The sequence below is a fragment of the Glycine soja genome, chromosome 20 (assembly GCF_004193775.1).
Source record: "Glycine soja cultivar W05 chromosome 20, ASM419377v2, whole genome shotgun sequence".
Lineage (NCBI taxonomy): Eukaryota > Viridiplantae > Streptophyta > Magnoliopsida > Fabales > Fabaceae > Glycine > Glycine soja.
Window position 1 is genome coordinate 37853769 of NC_041021.1, and position 17249 is coordinate 37871017.

Sequence of the window (17249 nt, forward strand, 5' to 3'; positions counted from 1 at the left end):
CTGCTCAACAGAAGTAAGGAACTAAACACCTTTCTAACCTTTAACTTGGTCAATTGGTGGACGTGCTCACGTATTTTATATATCAATTTTAGGTCTCAAAAATGACGTATTGCCAGCACAAATTTGCATACATAATTCACTATCATTATATCACTAAACAATTTGTGTCATGGTTTTTTTTAAATATGAACTACATGATAAAACAAAGTACTTATCTTATAGTAAAAACAACCATATCAATCGCATAACCGTAAAATTTTAGACCTACAGTAAATCAAAATTACACTGAAAACTATATATCACAGATTTTTATTTTATTCATTTTTCTAATGAAAGCCACTGTAGATATGAGCTATTGTTAAGGGGCACCGACAGCATAAAACATTTTTTACTCTGGGCCGAAAGTAAAAAAAAAAAAAAGCCAATAAGCATACATAAGTTTAACTAATTATTGTCTCAATCAAAATTTAAATGATGCGCTGCCTGAGGCAACACAGTTGAAATTGATTTTCAAGTTACGGCTCACAAACAATTTAACAACTAAATACGCTGGAAAATACAAGTCAGATCATACCCCCCCCCCCCCCCCCCCCTTCTCTCTCTCTCTCTCTGGTGGTACAAAACTGTGTAACCAAGACACAACCTATCAACTTGTAAAAATATTGGAAAACTGTGACGACGAACACAAGGGTCGAATAAAACTCCTAGCTTTTAATTAAGGCTTCAACTATTAAGACAAAAAAGAATCAAGCATTTCTAAAGGCTGAAAGTCATTCCCCTGTACATTTCTCATGGGAAACTCCATCAAGTGAGATCTTCAAGGCTTGTGGAACTTCCTGTAATCATCAAGCTCAAACGAATTGTTTAAGTACTGGTACCCTGTCTGAAAACTTGGACCGAGACTCAGCTCCCACTTAATATGAATCGTGACTCCAATATTGCTTGACAACACACAAAATGATTAACAAGATCAATGCAGATACAATGCTCACGCAATTGAATTATACTTGATATTTCGAAAGCTTTTCTTTTACTGGAGGCTCCAAAGCAGACATACACTGGTCCCACGCTCCATTGCGCAGCATCTAAAGCAAAAACATGGGATTATAGTTTCATTTCCATGAGGAACGTATTACAGCTATAACATAAACATGTAATTCCCTAGGCAGATGCACACCCGAAAGTGAAGCAACACTAACCTGCTTATACCCATGTAAGACCTGGCAGACTTCATTGTGTAAATCTTCACTCCTTATTTCCTATAGACATTAATAAAAGCAGTTATATTACAGAAACCTTAAAGCACTTCTAACTTTTAAGATGGACAATGATGATTGCAAAACATACATGCCAACTTGCAATGGCTTTGCACATGTAAACAAGCGAGCTTAGAGCTCCAGAAGGATTAGCCTTAACCTGAAAACAAATGTAAAATACAAATTACTTTACAAGTCTACATGTAAAAAAAATTACAGAGTGAATAGGAGCATACCATAGCACATAGACCTCTAAAAGCATCCTCTTTCTCAACATCATCTCGTATCCTGCAAAAAATCATCAAAGAGAAATTAATATACAAGATAACCAGCAATGAAACAGTGGACATCTAATATTATGATCAATTTGTAAAGTGAAGAGGTTGAGATATTGCTTTACTCTCCTTTATGTGTTACTATGCATGAATTCCAAATATTTAAATAAATACAGAATTACAGGCACTACTATTGACTATTCTAAGTTCTCAGAAGGCATTATCTAAGATTTTATTACAAGGCAGAGGACTCTCAGCTTCTTAAGAGAGTAAATGCCTTGAACACAAAACACATTTTTTGTGTGATTAATACCATTTAGACTCCCAAGGAGATCTCAACTGCTAACATCTAATGTAAAAATGTCAATATTAAGATATTAAATGGGGATCCTCAATGTACGAATTTCAAAGTAAAAAATTACCACAATACGTCTTGAATTGAGCCTAACCTTTAACTAAACCCAAAAAGCTATTGCCTAAAACTTTATAAGCTCTACTTTAGTCATATCTATAATGGATATGGGATTTCAACAGCAATTAATGGTTGCAGTATATTGCACTGTTTTATTGTAAAGTCTGTTCAACATGACCCAAAGTCAAGTTTCAGAGAAACAGAACGCAAAACCAACCATATTTTCATTTCGTAAAAGCAAAGCAATGTCATTATGAATCTAAAATGCTTTTTAGGCCACTCAATCAAATATTCACCATCTTTTTTTTCGAAAGAAAAACATCCATCTCTTATCTCAGCCACCACCATTGAAACTGAACTGATTACACTCCCAAGGAAACAACACTAAAACCAATTTCTCATCTTATGTTGAAGACAAACTTCTATAATGATGAGTAATTTATTCACAAAATTTATCATGCACCAAAAATTGCAAAATCATCTATGAATTTCAAAACATTTTCTTATAGCAGCAAACTAAAGAGAACCAAATATATTTGTTATGTGCTCATTGTGGAAGTCATTACTATATAAAACACATAAGTGGTACAACTTACATTGACAAAGCAGTGCACCAAGATTGCATGAAATGCTCCATATGTGGTGATACAAGCTCCGGACAGACCCATGCAAGCCTCCCCAATGTTATTGCACTATTTTCTATAAGTGACTTGTTGAGTCCCTATAAACAGCAAGACAATCAGCAACTGAACATGACCAAAATTATAATTCAAGAATGTGACGTGATAATGACCTCTGCATGCTGAAGAATTGGGACCAGGCATGAAATTACAGTTAAAACAATGGGAGAAATTTCTTGACGAACCTGAAATTCAAAATTCATAATTCACAGTGACTGATTTTATATAAAAATGAATAAAATGTGACACGGAATAGTTAATGTCAGAAGATATTCACACTAATAACACATCCAATACTCAGTCAGAGGTGGAGAAAAAATGAATTGTGCTAGAACATCCAAAGCCTTAATTTAGATTTCTCCATTTCAACTCTGGTGTTGGTGAAATTAAGACTGAAAAACATGTATTCAAAATTTAATGTGGAAGCCATCAAACAAAAGCATCAATGAATCAATATATAAAGCTGTAATAATATATTATTAGCATATCCAAAAAATTATCTGTCAACAACCTATCCTAAGTATTTCAACTAGGAGTGTTTTTGGGACAGTTTTATCTGCCCCTACTGTAAAAGTTAAAACATTATTTTAGTATTTTACAACTTTTTAGCATTTTTTTTACATGATTGGAGGGAAAGTGACACAATGACAATAGAAACCAAACAGAACACGGCATGGCAAGCTAGAGTTACAGTGCTGAATCTTTAAGATGAAGGGCGTGGTTGTCAACAACAGTATACCATCCCAAGACCCAATATAAAGCATCTAGCTTAAAACAAAAGATCAATAAATGTCAAAAACCTGAACCATACAATACATCTGTTACTACACAAACAAAACAAGCACTTGTAGGGGTAAGCATGCTTGAAGGAAGACAAGAGTGCACTATAATGAGCCATGATTTACAGTGTGTTTGGACACACGTCTATGATCCATGTCTTGCTCATTTTCACGTCAGTTTTAAAGAAATGTAGAAGCTCATGAGTGTTGCTTCTGCGTCAGACGTGGTGAGAGAGAATTATACATGCATTATAAAATCTTTTCCAAACATGCACTTGAATTGGTTGGACCAGCCAGATGCACTTGGTCCAAACATTGAGTATGGTAGTTAAAGATTTATAATCAAAAAGAGGATTTAATACTAATGATTATTATAATCCTAGCGTACCCCATTGCCCAGAGGCTCTTCGCTATGCGAAGGTATGGGGGAGGGATATTGTACGCAGCCTTACCCTTGCATATGCAAAGAGGCTGTTTCCGGATTCGAACCCATGACCAACAGGTCACCAAGGCACAACTTTACCGCTGCACCTTATTATAATATTTTATAAAAAAATATTTAGGCATTTAATATTTTTAAAATAATAAACAAATTAATTTGAAGACTTTTTATATTTTTAAGTAGTTATACAGTTGAATTTGAGCAGTCACTTTTTGTTATTGTCATTGATATGAGCTGTATATTGGTCTATTTGAAGTTTATCTTTCAATTCAATAGCCATACAGAGCTATTCACAGAATTGTTAAATTCACAATTCAGAAAATATGCCTTTTGATTCACAATTCAAATCAGGATTTGATAACCAAGGTTGTTACATGTTAGTTATAGCCTGATTTCATTTGTGTCTCAGCTAGGCATAGTTAGTTGCGGTTAGTTTCCGTCACTAATAACAGAATCAAATCAGTCTAACTCTGTAACGGAGTTCAATTGGGACAGTTGTCTCGGCTTGAGTCTGTAAATAGTAAAATCTATTAACAGAGTTCTTTCAGTAATGAAAATATATAGATTAATAGATTCACTCTGATATCTTCCTACTCTCATTTTCTCTTCCAATCAAAGATTACAATATGGTATCTAGAGCTTGAATTTGACCTGAACTATTGCCTCACCATTCAGTCCTTTCCAAATCCCGGGTGATTCTCACCTTCCAACTTCATCTGTTCAAACATCAATCCCAGTTTCCAGAATGCCACTCAGTTTCCGTTTCTTTGGATGAAAAAGTTTCTCATCTGAAACAGCAAGTTGAAGCTGATACCGAGGGACGTTATCTTCATCACTTTGTGGTCAATCCAGAGATTCAAAACCAGTTTCTCACTAAAGATGACCGAGACAGCAGGCAAAATTAGTGATGACTACCTTCATTATGAGCAGAAAGACTAACTGATCTTTCCGTGGCTTCTCTACCACATATACATCATTTTTAGCATATGGATGGCTATCATTTAACCATCACAGTATTCATTACTGTCTAACACAGCTTTTGAAATTGAAAGTATCCTAATTCTTAATTATGACAGTATCCATCAATGCATATTAGTTTCTAGCTTCCATACATTTCTATTATTTTATCAGAAAGCATCATTAAAAATTGCATACCTTAACTGCTAATTCTCCAATTGCCCAGCATGCATTATTTGCTACTGAAATAGCCTCCTTTACCTTAGAAATCTCCTGTACACCAGACACAGTATAAGAATAAAATGACCAAATAAATGCAACCCTTATGGATAAGTTTATATCAGGCACACACATACCAGTTGCTTGGCTGCAGCCTCAAGAAACTCAGACAAACGAGGGTGCAAATGAACCGGGCACACCTAGCCAAATTACCATTGTTAGAATCCCATCAACTAAGATACAGTCCACAGAACAATCCCTGCTCCTCTACAAAAGATGTAAAAATAACATGTTTGGGTAGACCCAAACTTATTTTCACCCAGTCCCCACCCTCGCCAACCCCAAATAAATAAATTTTTGCTTTCAAAAGGTGGATTTACTTTCAAAAGACACCAGGGGCAAGGAACAACTAATGGCTACATGGTCTTAGGTATAATGTATGCAGTATTACATGCAACTTACTCGCGCAAGGTCTCCAAGTAAGGCAAAGGCACTTTGTCTAACATCAGGAGCATCATCCACACAACAATGCAGAAGTAGGTCCCTCAAAGAACATTGTGCAACCTGCCAAATAGTGTATATCAAGATCAATCACAAGAAATCATACAATTTCTGGTTTAATTAATCTCAAGCAGATATCAAGATCTCAAATAACAAAGGGAAGTTCAGAAGATGCAGAATTGCTGTCCATTTCAAGTTTTAAGTACACAAAAAAGAATTGAAGGTTTGGAGACAAGGTAAAAATAAAAGGGAAATATGCCTTTTAGGAATAGCATTAGATACAATAATTTTTTAAAACTAAAGAAATTAAAATAAAATCCAAATTAAGGACTTGTCTGCCATTAAAAAAATTTATAACAGCTTTAGTCATGGTTGATTTTAGAAAGAATTCACTGACCTCTCTTACAAGGTTTGAAAAATTAGTTTATCAATGATTTCTCCACTAAAGAAGTAAATCTTGTAGAGAAAAAGGATAATATCATGTTGGAACCTAAGAAATAATCTAGGGTTGATGCCTCCAATCTTGCAGATGAAACCACCAACATGAATTCACAAATATGCTAATTACTGAAAGGCAAACATTATGGTCACATTTAATATTATAGATAATCCACAAAACCAACTTCTATCCCCAAAATATATTAACTCCTTAATTTTAGAAAACTGAGCATAATGTTGACAAATATGCATCAATATAAAAATAGATCTTTCTAATGTTGACAAGCATATGCCTGAACACAAGCCAACATATCTAGCAAAACAAGAAGGAAAAAGGTGGAATAACAGTCAACCACAAGACTATTTCAGTATTAAAATTTACAGAAACAGTTCAACAAATACTGCACTTATTTCTTGATGTAAATAAGAATATCAGACAGATTTGCACAATGATCTATGCTTAAAAAAACTCCCATTTTGTAAATGAACACATATTTCAGGGAAAATAACATCAGAGATGTCAAATAATTTGCTAACAGAGAAGCATGATCTCATATCTAAAAAATACAAATTTTGGATGAGTACCAAACTCTCTATTCCACTGCCAAGACCCTCTGCTAGTCCAGAAAGCAAATCAAGAGAGCATACAATAAACTCCTTGTCATACTGAACCCCTGTGGTGGCGGCAGGATCAGCCTGAAATAGAATGACACTCAACTTGTTGGAAGATAAAATAAAATCTCAAAAACAGCCCCTATTGGTAAGTGGAAAGCGGTAATACAGTAGTCTGTTAGACAAATCATAAATGATGCTAACATAGTGGTCATGGAAATGAACCTTTTAATTCCAAATAGGATGTGCGGACATTAATAATTCGATAGACAGATAGTAATAAAAACAAGCACATACAAAGCATAATAACACTTGATATTTTTTTAGGCTTTTACGTATTTCAGAGATCCACTTACAGATATAGCATGACTGTAGCACTTAGTGATCAATAAAAGATAAATATACAGAAGAGATGACAGTACATTCTAGCAGTATTCATTTGATTAGTTCACACTGTTAGAATATCATGTAATATCAATATCATATCCTAGAATAATTTAGAGTATCTTGGAAATTAATTTAGGACTAGTTTCTCCCTATTTTGTCAGTTTCCATGTTTCTTGATATCTAATGATTTGTTGCCTTATTTAGTTAGGATTATTAGTGTAATTAAGGCCTAACACTTTAGGCTTTATCATCGTACTGTACTACAACACCTCGTAACAAGTCTATCAATTCTCTAATATTCAGTCTCTATTCTCTCCATACTAAGTATGTATACTAATAGTCTAATACTAATCAGAAAACACATAGTAGACAGTCGTTTGAATGTAAGATAAAAGGAGAAAACTTGTAGCACTAACAAGCTGAGTGATGCTACAAAGGTACATTCTAAACCCTTAATGATTCTTGTGTAATGTGTGGTCCATGGGATGGGGTTTTTTCTGCTCATGGTCTCTTAGAAAATTCTAAAATTATAGACCATGAAACCCCAAAATGAAATATTAGGCAATACCTAGGAAACAACCAAAAATTCGAGTTTTCTAAGAGGATATAGTGCAAACTAAATTTTGAAAGATCATTGAGTAAAAGTAACCAGAACCTTAGCAAATTGTTGGGTCTGGATTATATTTATGCACCTCCTAAATACAGGTTCAGCAAATTGAGCAAAACCAGTACCCAGAGCCTGTATCAAATGGAACACCATCAGGAGCAAGAAAATAGATATGATGTACAGTTACAGTCCATACAAAAATTTCAAATTATATAGATCATTGCCCCCAAATTCCATGCATATATTAACATATAGTCTGTTGGAAAAACAGATATCCGTACATGTGCTATAGATGTAAAGCATTCCAGGAGCGGAAAAAGATCTTTGTCTGAATTTGAAAGTTGCTGCCACTTCTCAATTAATGGTGGCATGAGAATGTCAAGATAAACAGGCTGCAAAACAAAGAGAGATACAGTAGGTGAAGAAAATAAAATTTTAGTTCGAGGATATTGATAATAAATCATGAAAAATAACTTGGGAAAAAAATAAAAGTTTAGTTTGAGGAAGAAGGATGATTGTTCTACCATGCAATGGATTAGTAATAAAAATAGCATACCTGATTCAGCTCTCCTCCAACAGCTTCAGCTAGAGTTCCAATAGCATCATATACAATTCTGAGGTTTCGCCTCTGAAATTAAGAACAAAAGACTACAATTAAAGATGTCTGAGCATACAAGTAATGACAGGAAATGAAGCACAATATCATAACAATAGAGGTCATCCAAACATGATTCATTTTACAGGAAACAAAAAACATATATTATGTATTAACTATTAAGGTCAGAAAATCACCTGATATTTCCCAAATGCAGTCATCAGGTGCTTCAGTATAATTTCCAAGCGTGGAGCCAACTCTTCAGCAGCCTCCTATAATAAAAGTTTAGTAAACCAAAATTGAGATTTATATAAATTTAAAATAAATCGAGTAATTGAATCAATTCACTAAGGGTAAATGAACAAAAATTGTAGTCAGAACCTCTTCCAGAGTTGCAAAGGCTGAACAAGCAGCCTCTTGGACCCGCTTATTATCATCCAAAATTCTTCGTAGAAGACCCATAAGAACATTATCAAATTGTTCATAGCCTTTAGGATGCCCAATACCCTAAGACACACAAATTCAAAGAAGACAGCCTTGAAATGACAATTATACAGCAAGTTCTCTTTATTTAACTATGAATTACTAAACTTAGATATCAGTCCATATAGGTGTTGTATATAATATTTGCTCCAGGTTGTCATTTTCCAATAATCTGGACAACATACAATATTCCAATAGATCAAGATCCTTTGAGACTGATGCAAGATTTGGCAACTATCTATGAACTCCTCATATAAAGTGATTTTGATCAATCAACTATTTAATTATAACTAATTATCAAGCGGATCATCCATGCCAAATTTTATAAGCACAGTATGCATTAGGGAGGCAAGGCAAGCCTGCAACCCATTCATGATTTCAGTGAAATATTCACCCTGTGAAGCTTTTATTGGTAAAAGATTATTTTCTATTTTCACCTAGGTTAACAGATTGTCAGTCTGTGATGCATATGCATTCTTTAGTTATATTATAATTTATAACATCTATAAGCTCAAACTTGAGTGTTAAATACTCTAATATAAAAGTGATGGAGAATATTAAAATAATTAGTTAAAATAATATCAATTATCAGGAATAGAGAATATAACGTATTTATATACATTAAGAATATATATTAAATATTAATAAGATATTATTAAATTTAATAATTTGGAATTTCAAAATAATTGAGATTTAATATTGCCATAACTTTGCAGGGATCAAAATCTTATAGAACTGTAAAACAATCGGTAGTGCAAAAATAAACACCCGTGCAATAGCAGATGAGGGGACAAAATACATTCATACCTGAACAATAAATTTGCTAAATCGTGATAGTGTCCAGCATGAAATACTTCGTATCAGAGGAAACTTATCATCAAGAAGAGGGATAAGAAATGCCACAATCTATAAATGCAAAACAATGAATTGTTTAATATTCTGAATTAGTAAGAAGCAAGGGCCACATAATGTAGATCACAAAACCAGACTCAGTAAAATAAGAATGACAGTGACTAAGGTTAACAAAATGTTGTCAAAGAAACATTTTCCTTCTTTTAATATGAACAATGTTGTCAAGATCGAGATCCTACTTGAGATTGGTAGGGGAGTCCAAGATCATAAAACGTAGGATTGTAACAATGTTCATAAGATCCTACCAAAATGTAAAATTATACTAATATATACATGCAGTCAAGCACATAGAAAATAGGAGCAAAAACCTATAATTAACAATATTAAAGCAAACTCAAAACTGAAGTTTCATCACCATAACATCCAAAACAACTCATAATTAGCGCATAAATAACCACCAGCCCCTGCCTCACTATCACGTTGCCCAGCAGAAATCATTTTTCAGTGATTACAAAGCAAACTAAAACATTAAACCGAAACCAGAGATAGGGAAGATGTGTGAAGATGTACAGGGAATCAGCAAGGCAGCAAAAGAGAAGGTCAAGAGAGATGGGGAAGGAGGCTTCAAGACAGCAAAGGCAGATGTGCAAGAGAGATAGCATAGATGAACAGAGGTTCAGAAGAGATGCTGTCACCTGCAACAGGCTTGGGCACAGATGTGAAGGGCTTGATTGAGAGATGGAGTCTGTTATGGAGGGGGAAGTCACAATTTTGGGCACAAATATGGGTTTGTGTGAATCAGGTTGTGCAACCTTACCCAAAAATCTCTAATTTCAGGATTGACAAACTCAAACAATCTCACTATGATCCTACCTGCTTGCGATTTCAGGTGCAGTCCAGATCAGGACAGGGCAGAAGGATTGTAAGATCATGCAATCTTACAATCTAGATCACAATTTTAACAACATATAGCATGAATTTCAAATTTCAACTCGTCCAGAAAGAATCATATGTAACAGTGATCGACTAACTGAACATTAGCAAGAATAGATCAGTACAAAAAGAGATGTGTGTGTGTGTGTCTTGTGTGGTGGGGGTGGGGGGTTGAGCAACATTTACAAAGTATAAATGGATGATTCTAGAAGTAATCATATATAAATGAAATTAACAAGAAATTGTGTAGCCAGAGAAGAAAGACACAAACATGCACAAATCTATAGGGGTTTAGGTATAAAGGGAGTGAATGCAGAGAAAATATACTTTGGATAACATTTATTTGTGTACTATGATGTATGCCAAACTTAGAACACTAACCCTAATTTTGGTCCTAACTATAATAAGGAAAAAATAATGACATATAATGTGGAAACTAAGAAAATAGAGAAACTGGTCATAAGTGATAAATATTCTAGGATACAATTTAGATATATTGGATAATCTAATTATTTCTACAATACAATATCGATAATTATGAGATATAGCAACACTACGTTATAAAATCATTCAAGCGCACTTTAATCAAATTTTAAAACAAATTAAACTATTTTTCCCACAATTAGGCCATTTGCTTTTGGATTAAATTCACCAGAACCAAAGAACAGAAAATACCTCCAACAGATGCGGATAAAGACCATTGATGCAACCTTCGCCTATAGCACCAAGAGCCAAGACAGCAGCTTCCCTATCTTTCCAAGCATCATCCCCACCAGCAGATAACTTAGCCTGCAGAAATTTTAGAATGGCCTCATAAAAAGAAAGGCTTGCAGAGAAATTAGCGTCATAATATAGTTTTCATAGATGTCTTACATATATACACCTATGTTAGATCCACTATCATTATGCATGGTCTGCCTTTAATAAACAGAGTACCATTTCAGCGTGTACTCATCCTTAGCCACTATGATAATTAAAACGGAACATCATCACAAAATGACCACAAGAAGCTTAAGTTAAATCACCTCAACAATAGGCATAAGAGTTGGAAGGATCTCATCTCCAAACACATTTGAAAGAATATCAAGAGCAGCTGCACTGCATTTCCGTAAATTCCATGTGTTGACAACATCATCATCCTGTAAATATGAAAAATAAAATTTGACTTCAAATTAGCAAAGCATATTTTTATCATTTCATCTTTCAAAAGCTACACAAACCCTATTAAATAAGGGCAGGAAAATTAATCAAATAATTAGAATAAGCAATCAATAGAGTAAGTACAACATACATCGTCTTCTACTTCATCTGATCCATGAAACCTTGATACGTGAAATCGAGGTTTAAGATCCTGTGGTGCAAAACACACAAAATTAGAAATATGATGGTCTCAAATTAAAGAAAACCCATTAAGTCAACTTAAAAACAATCAGACCTGATCTCGATCAGGCTGAGAACCATCTTCCTGGGAAAAAACATTGCACAAACAAATGAAATCATATAAACAAGAAGTAATTGAAATCCAACTATAACTACTAATCAATCCAAGAGACAACCTCAGCTTCAATAACTGATTCATCATCATCTGCATAAGCCATGTTTGACAGCAATACCTACATAGATGCAACAAATAAACCTCAAATTCCAAATCGTAAATGGTAAAACAATTATAGAAGAAAAATCATATAATTTGATTTACTGGAATAAGACGGGGCAAGAATTCTCTTAAGTTTTCAGGTGGCAGTTGAGCATCACAATAAGCAGACCTGCAATAGAAATTATTAAAAAAGAGAAAGATGCTAAATAGCCAGGATATAAGAAAGACAAAGTTTAAGTACAGTGTAAACTTTAAATACACTTAACAAGAAATATGTCATCACTGTGTAATAGAAATATCAAACTCCTATTTGCATCAGCATGATAATTGTAGAAATGGGAAATTGATAATGCATATACCATCCTAGTAACTAACGACAAACAAAATGAACCCCATTATCAATCTCAGTCAGAAGTATAAAATTAATATACATAGCTGGACAATAGTATGGCTTGGAACTTGGGTGTTAGAATAATTCATCAGGCAGGCTATACCAGAGCAAATTTGGGGACAAAGGTGATTTGAAACAAGTACCTGATCAAGTTCAAAACTAAATGAACTTGACACGATGGTCTAAAATTCTATACATCCTGGGGAGAGATATTTCTCGAATTAGAATATATTACAACAACCTAAAACCCCCCTCCTTAACAGAAAGTGACACAATAAAACAAAATACACATAACTAAGTTTATTATTTTCCTTGTGATTCAATAACAATATCTAGAAGCTAAATGATGCACTCCAGCTACTAGTTGTAACATTAAGAAAATAACATCCCAAACAAATAGTACCAAAATTCACAAGCTTCAAGGGCTACTTCATCATCTGTATCCTTGTTGACTTGTAACATGTATTCAATAACATTCCGTAAATGTGGCTGCAGCGTGTTAACAATTACAATAGATAAGAAAGAGAAGATAGAAATAACATTAATTTTTAAGAAAGCACATCAGCAAGAGATTTAGTGCTTGCTGATATAAGTAGTTGGAAAATTAGAAATGCAGATAGATATAATAAAATGCAAGATATTCTGATTTTAATGTTTCCAAATGAATTTTACTTACTCAAATAAGTAAGCGCCTATAGTGTGATGGAAAGAATAAAATAGATCAACCACCTCAATGTGCAACATTCCAAAAACAATAAGCATATTCAATTAACTTAAAAAACTCCAAAGAACCAGAACAAGGCGCGCACCTCCAAGAAAGATGGGCGAACTTCAATTAGCTGAACAAATGCTGCACAAACCTGGTCATCAATAGCAACTAGGATGGTATCAATTGATTCCAACATTAATAAGAAATAGTAATAGCTAATTTCAGTAAAAAGCAGTTAATAAAATTCCTTGTTGTGAAATATCAGAAATTAAAAGATAGAATACACAGCGAGCAGAGGGCAGGGTCAAAAGACCAAAGCCTTCAACTACTAGCAATTCAAACCAGCAAAAATAAGCTTGATTTGGAAAAGAAGCATTAAGTAATTCAGCAATAAAGCAATATTGGGAAACATTCCATTGGAGTTATACATCAAATACATGCACATAGTTCATTAAGAACTCACCAACTTCCGCACTTCAGCAGCAGCGTCATTAGCGAGAATAAACAGACCTTGAAGATATTGATCCATGGATACGTATAAGGCCTGTACAAAACCAATGAGACTATTACTATCAATTCCAAAACTTCAGTAATACTTTAATAACCAGACAACTGAGATGATAGAGTCCCATGATACACTTACAGAAGGCATTAACATAATGTATTGATTTACAGAACCCAGTGATAATTTTCTCAATGAAGCATGAGGAGATTGGAAAAACTGAAACAAAAATAAAAGAGGAAAAATAAACAGTTGAGGATACAGTTACAAGAAATGAAAGAAAACAATTATAAAAAGAAAATACTGATGTTACCCGAAATAATCTGGGAAGAAATATGTTAATAGGGCGTTCTGCTAACCCTGGTACATCAGAGTCAAGATATTGGGGAATATCCTCACAGATCTGCATGCACAGTCAAACATGAAGTGTTAAAAAGGTATTACTGGAAACAAATGTATGAAATATTAAGTATCAGTTGCTGAGACTAATGTTTCCAGCCAGTTAAAATAATAGTACATATATGACTTTAACTTTTCAATTGTATGTGTTATATATCAGACTTAACCAAATCAGAGATCAAAGTCATGAAATTATTTGCATGAAAAAATCAACAAAGGAGATTTAGCATCATGGGAAGAAGGAAGAGAGATGATCAGCAAAAGGAGATCGGGAATGAAATATATGTCACTTTTTTTAATTTTTTGGCTTAATTACACTTTTGATCTCATTAATTTTAGTAGAGTTCACTTTTGGTCCCCCCTTAGTTTCAATTGCAACAATGTCATTCTTATAGTTTCCAAAATACAATTTAAGTCCCCTATCCCTATCAGATTGATATTGATGTGGCACACTCTTTGGCCAAGGTGGCATTGGGTGGGCCACATCACTCTCAATTTAGCGAAATCATAAAGAAGAGGTGTCACATCTTCACATTTTATGTCTTGCAAGCATCAGATTGACAAGGAATTTCATTGAATCAATTCGAGAAGTATGAGGATAACATTGCTGCAAAAGAAACAAGGGATACCAAAATCAAATTTCAGTAAAAACTAAGACAACCAAAAGTATAATTAAGCCTTTTTATTTTTCGGCACCCCTGATGACAATGTTTTCTGGAATTCCATAAAAGATAGTATACATGCTAAATCCACTGTATCAAAGCTCCCATCAAACCCGAAAAAAAGAATGGATTTGGTACAGAAACACAGACAAAGGATTCCCACAAAAGCACCCAAAAAATTTCACTTTCAGTATCATATATTTTTCTTCCTCATAGATGTGTGCTCATTTTCTCATAACATGTAGACAAGAGATGTTTTGGGAAATGGGGAGATACACCAAAATGGATCAAACAGAAGCTGAAAAGAGGGAGGGGATGTTGAAAACATCAACCGTTCTACTACCAAACAGTACATGAGAGTTGCAGCATTAATGACCCAACCATTCGGTCACTCTTTGAGAAAAATCCAAATCACTGCATTTGGTATTTTGTGTGGGTCCATGTTGATGTGTAATTTGTGTTGATTTGAATAGTTCTGTTGCCATCATCTAATCCCCCTTAGTCCTTGCCTCTTTCTATTCTTTCATTTCTACTAAAAAAAATCTTCTTTATCAAATAATAATAAACTTCTCTTCTTTCTCTACAAGGGTTCTGAGTAGCACCAATCCATATAATGAAAGTACTTTCATTTTCTTTGAAGATTTGATTTTAGCCAGAACTACAATTTAAAAACATTATTGACTCTAAAATGGAGAACATACCTTGGATAACGCATCCATTGCACCTTCCATGTGATTTAGATCATTACTATCCAAGCAATTTACAAGGGCTTGCAACAATTCAGGCCACCCAACAACTCCTCCTATTTGAACAACAACACTAATAATAGTTCCTGCTGTAGACCTTATGTGCTTATCTGTTGCACCAAGACAAGGCAGCAACTCTGATTTCACATACTGTTGGTATGCAGGCTGCATAGATTTGAACGTGTTTCTGAGGTTATTCTTCAGATATAACCCTGCAGCCTGCCGAACCTCCACCGACTTTCCCTGTTCAATATAAATCACCACAGCAGCATTAGTATCAATGCAACATCAGTATCACTTGAACCATAACCGCCACAACTGATGCACTTTTGAAAATAAATAAACAAATAGAAGTCTCAAAATGTTATTCCAGGCAAAACCATCCAGGTTAAACTTATTTCCATGGACCACTAGAATAATTCAAGACATCTGAGAGACGCTAAACTTTTTAGATGTTATTCCAAACACTAAATATTATGTTTGGTTTCGCATTGAAAACACAACTCGCGTAAAACACGTTGATAAGTGAAAGCTACATGAAGTTGCTTAGCTATGAACGTGATGCGATTTTCCAAAAACTTGACACGAAACCAAACACACTATATAACCTATCTCAAAACAAGTTAGAGGAAACTAAAAACAAATCAAAACAATAGAGTTGACTAGTGCCATATTATCATTAACCTGTTGGTGCAAATTGATGAAGTAACGGTAACAGACAAAATACCAGAATCAAAAACAGAGAATAATAAAACATAGTCGCTTTCTCGCTTGAGCAGCATTACCTTCATCAAGTTGATTAGATTTCATTCAGAACAACAAATCAAGCACAAATACACTACGACAAGTGTTCCGCATCATACAGACTTAAATCAAACCAAAAAAACGCAAGGCGATCGTCACTATTCTAGATAGAAGTAGCAGTAGCAGAAGAAAGTGGGAATTGGCGAATGAATACCTCGGCGCGGGAGAAGATGAAGGCGAGGTAATTGTTGAAGTCAGGGAGATGCGAGTAGCGCTGAAGGTGTTGCCAAATCTGAGCCTTATCGGCGGAAGAAGAATGCGAAATCTGCTGCTCAAGTAGGCCGCAGATCTCCTTGAACCCTTGCTCCTGAGGCTGCCACGATGGAGTAGTCGCCGCTGCCGCCGCCATCGTCACCGGATTCCAGCCACGCGAACTGGGTTTGTGCGGTGCTTGCGAGAGGGAGGGGGTTTTGGAATATTTGTGGGCGCAACACAGAAGAGAGAGAGAGAGAGAAACGACACCGCTTTTAAATGAAACGCGACGCAACGCAACGCAACAGGTTCAATCAAGGTTCCGCTCTCGAATACACTCGCAAGCAAAACAATACAAATAACTTTTTGTTCTGCCAGCAATGAAATGAAACAACCCTCGCCTCACTCACTCACTCTTCACAAACATCAATTATCTATCAAAACACTGTTCGCCGCTTGCGTTGCGTTTAGGTTAGGCCTTTGCTTCGTTGGGCTATAAAAGGAAACTAAAATAAAATAAGTTCAGAAATAATAATTCAAAAATCATATTCACCTTCTCATCATCGTTTTTTCACTTTAGTCCACCACTTATGGGACCGTCCAATTATAATTTTACGCCATGTTTTGAAAATATATATATATTATCATTAATGTTAATGCGCATTAGTGAAGCTTCGTAATACAAAAATAAGCCAATCCCTTGGGGCAGTGATTGACTCCACGATCTGGCTGTAATTGTAGATAGATAGTATGGTCATTAGGTGAATAAGAAAAAGGCGTGTTTTGCAAAATATACTTTGGACCCATACAGATTGGGTC

At 34.7% G+C, this 17249-nt stretch overlaps 1 protein-coding gene across 1 annotated transcript; it reads right to left on the reverse strand.

Moving 5' to 3' along the window:
- Positions 1-425: 425 nt before the first annotated feature.
- LOC114401529 (transportin-1-like) lies at positions 426-16907 on the reverse strand. Its single transcript, XM_028364052.1, has 29 exons — positions 16393-16907; positions 15390-15677; positions 13941-14030; positions 13769-13846; positions 13589-13669; positions 13226-13276; positions 12820-12905; positions 12128-12194; positions 11985-12041; positions 11864-11893; positions 11720-11779; positions 11454-11567; positions 11104-11217; positions 9451-9549; positions 8542-8667; positions 8358-8432; positions 8122-8193; positions 7847-7957; positions 7614-7697; positions 6545-6655; positions 5483-5584; positions 5158-5220; positions 5000-5074; positions 2737-2808; positions 2540-2664; positions 1493-1544; positions 1348-1416; positions 1200-1259; positions 426-1085 (listed from the first exon to the last, which is right to left on the reverse strand). Exons 1-29 carry the CDS (start codon positions 16585-16587, stop codon positions 1002-1004), a joined length of 2691 nt encoding a protein of 896 aa, XP_028219853.1. The 5' UTR covers positions 16588-16907; the 3' UTR covers positions 426-1001.
- Between the last annotated feature and the right edge of the window lie 342 nt (positions 16908-17249).

What these genes read in the sequence shown, in the direction of transcription:
- LOC114401529 (XM_028364052.1), bottom strand. Translation starts at nt 16,587, where the DNA reads ATGGCGGCGGCAGCGGCGACTACTCCATCGTGGCAGCCTCAGGAGCAA. An exon ending in CTTGAAGCTTGTGAATTTTG is followed by an intron (nt 12,195 to 12,819) that starts GTACTATTTGTT and finishes TTTCTATTGCAG; the next exon opens with GTCTGCTTATTGTGATGCTC. An exon ending in TCTTGCCCCGTCTTATTCCA is followed by an intron (nt 12,042 to 12,127) that starts GTAAATCAAATT and finishes GCATCTATGTAG; the next exon opens with GTATTGCTGTCAAACATGGC.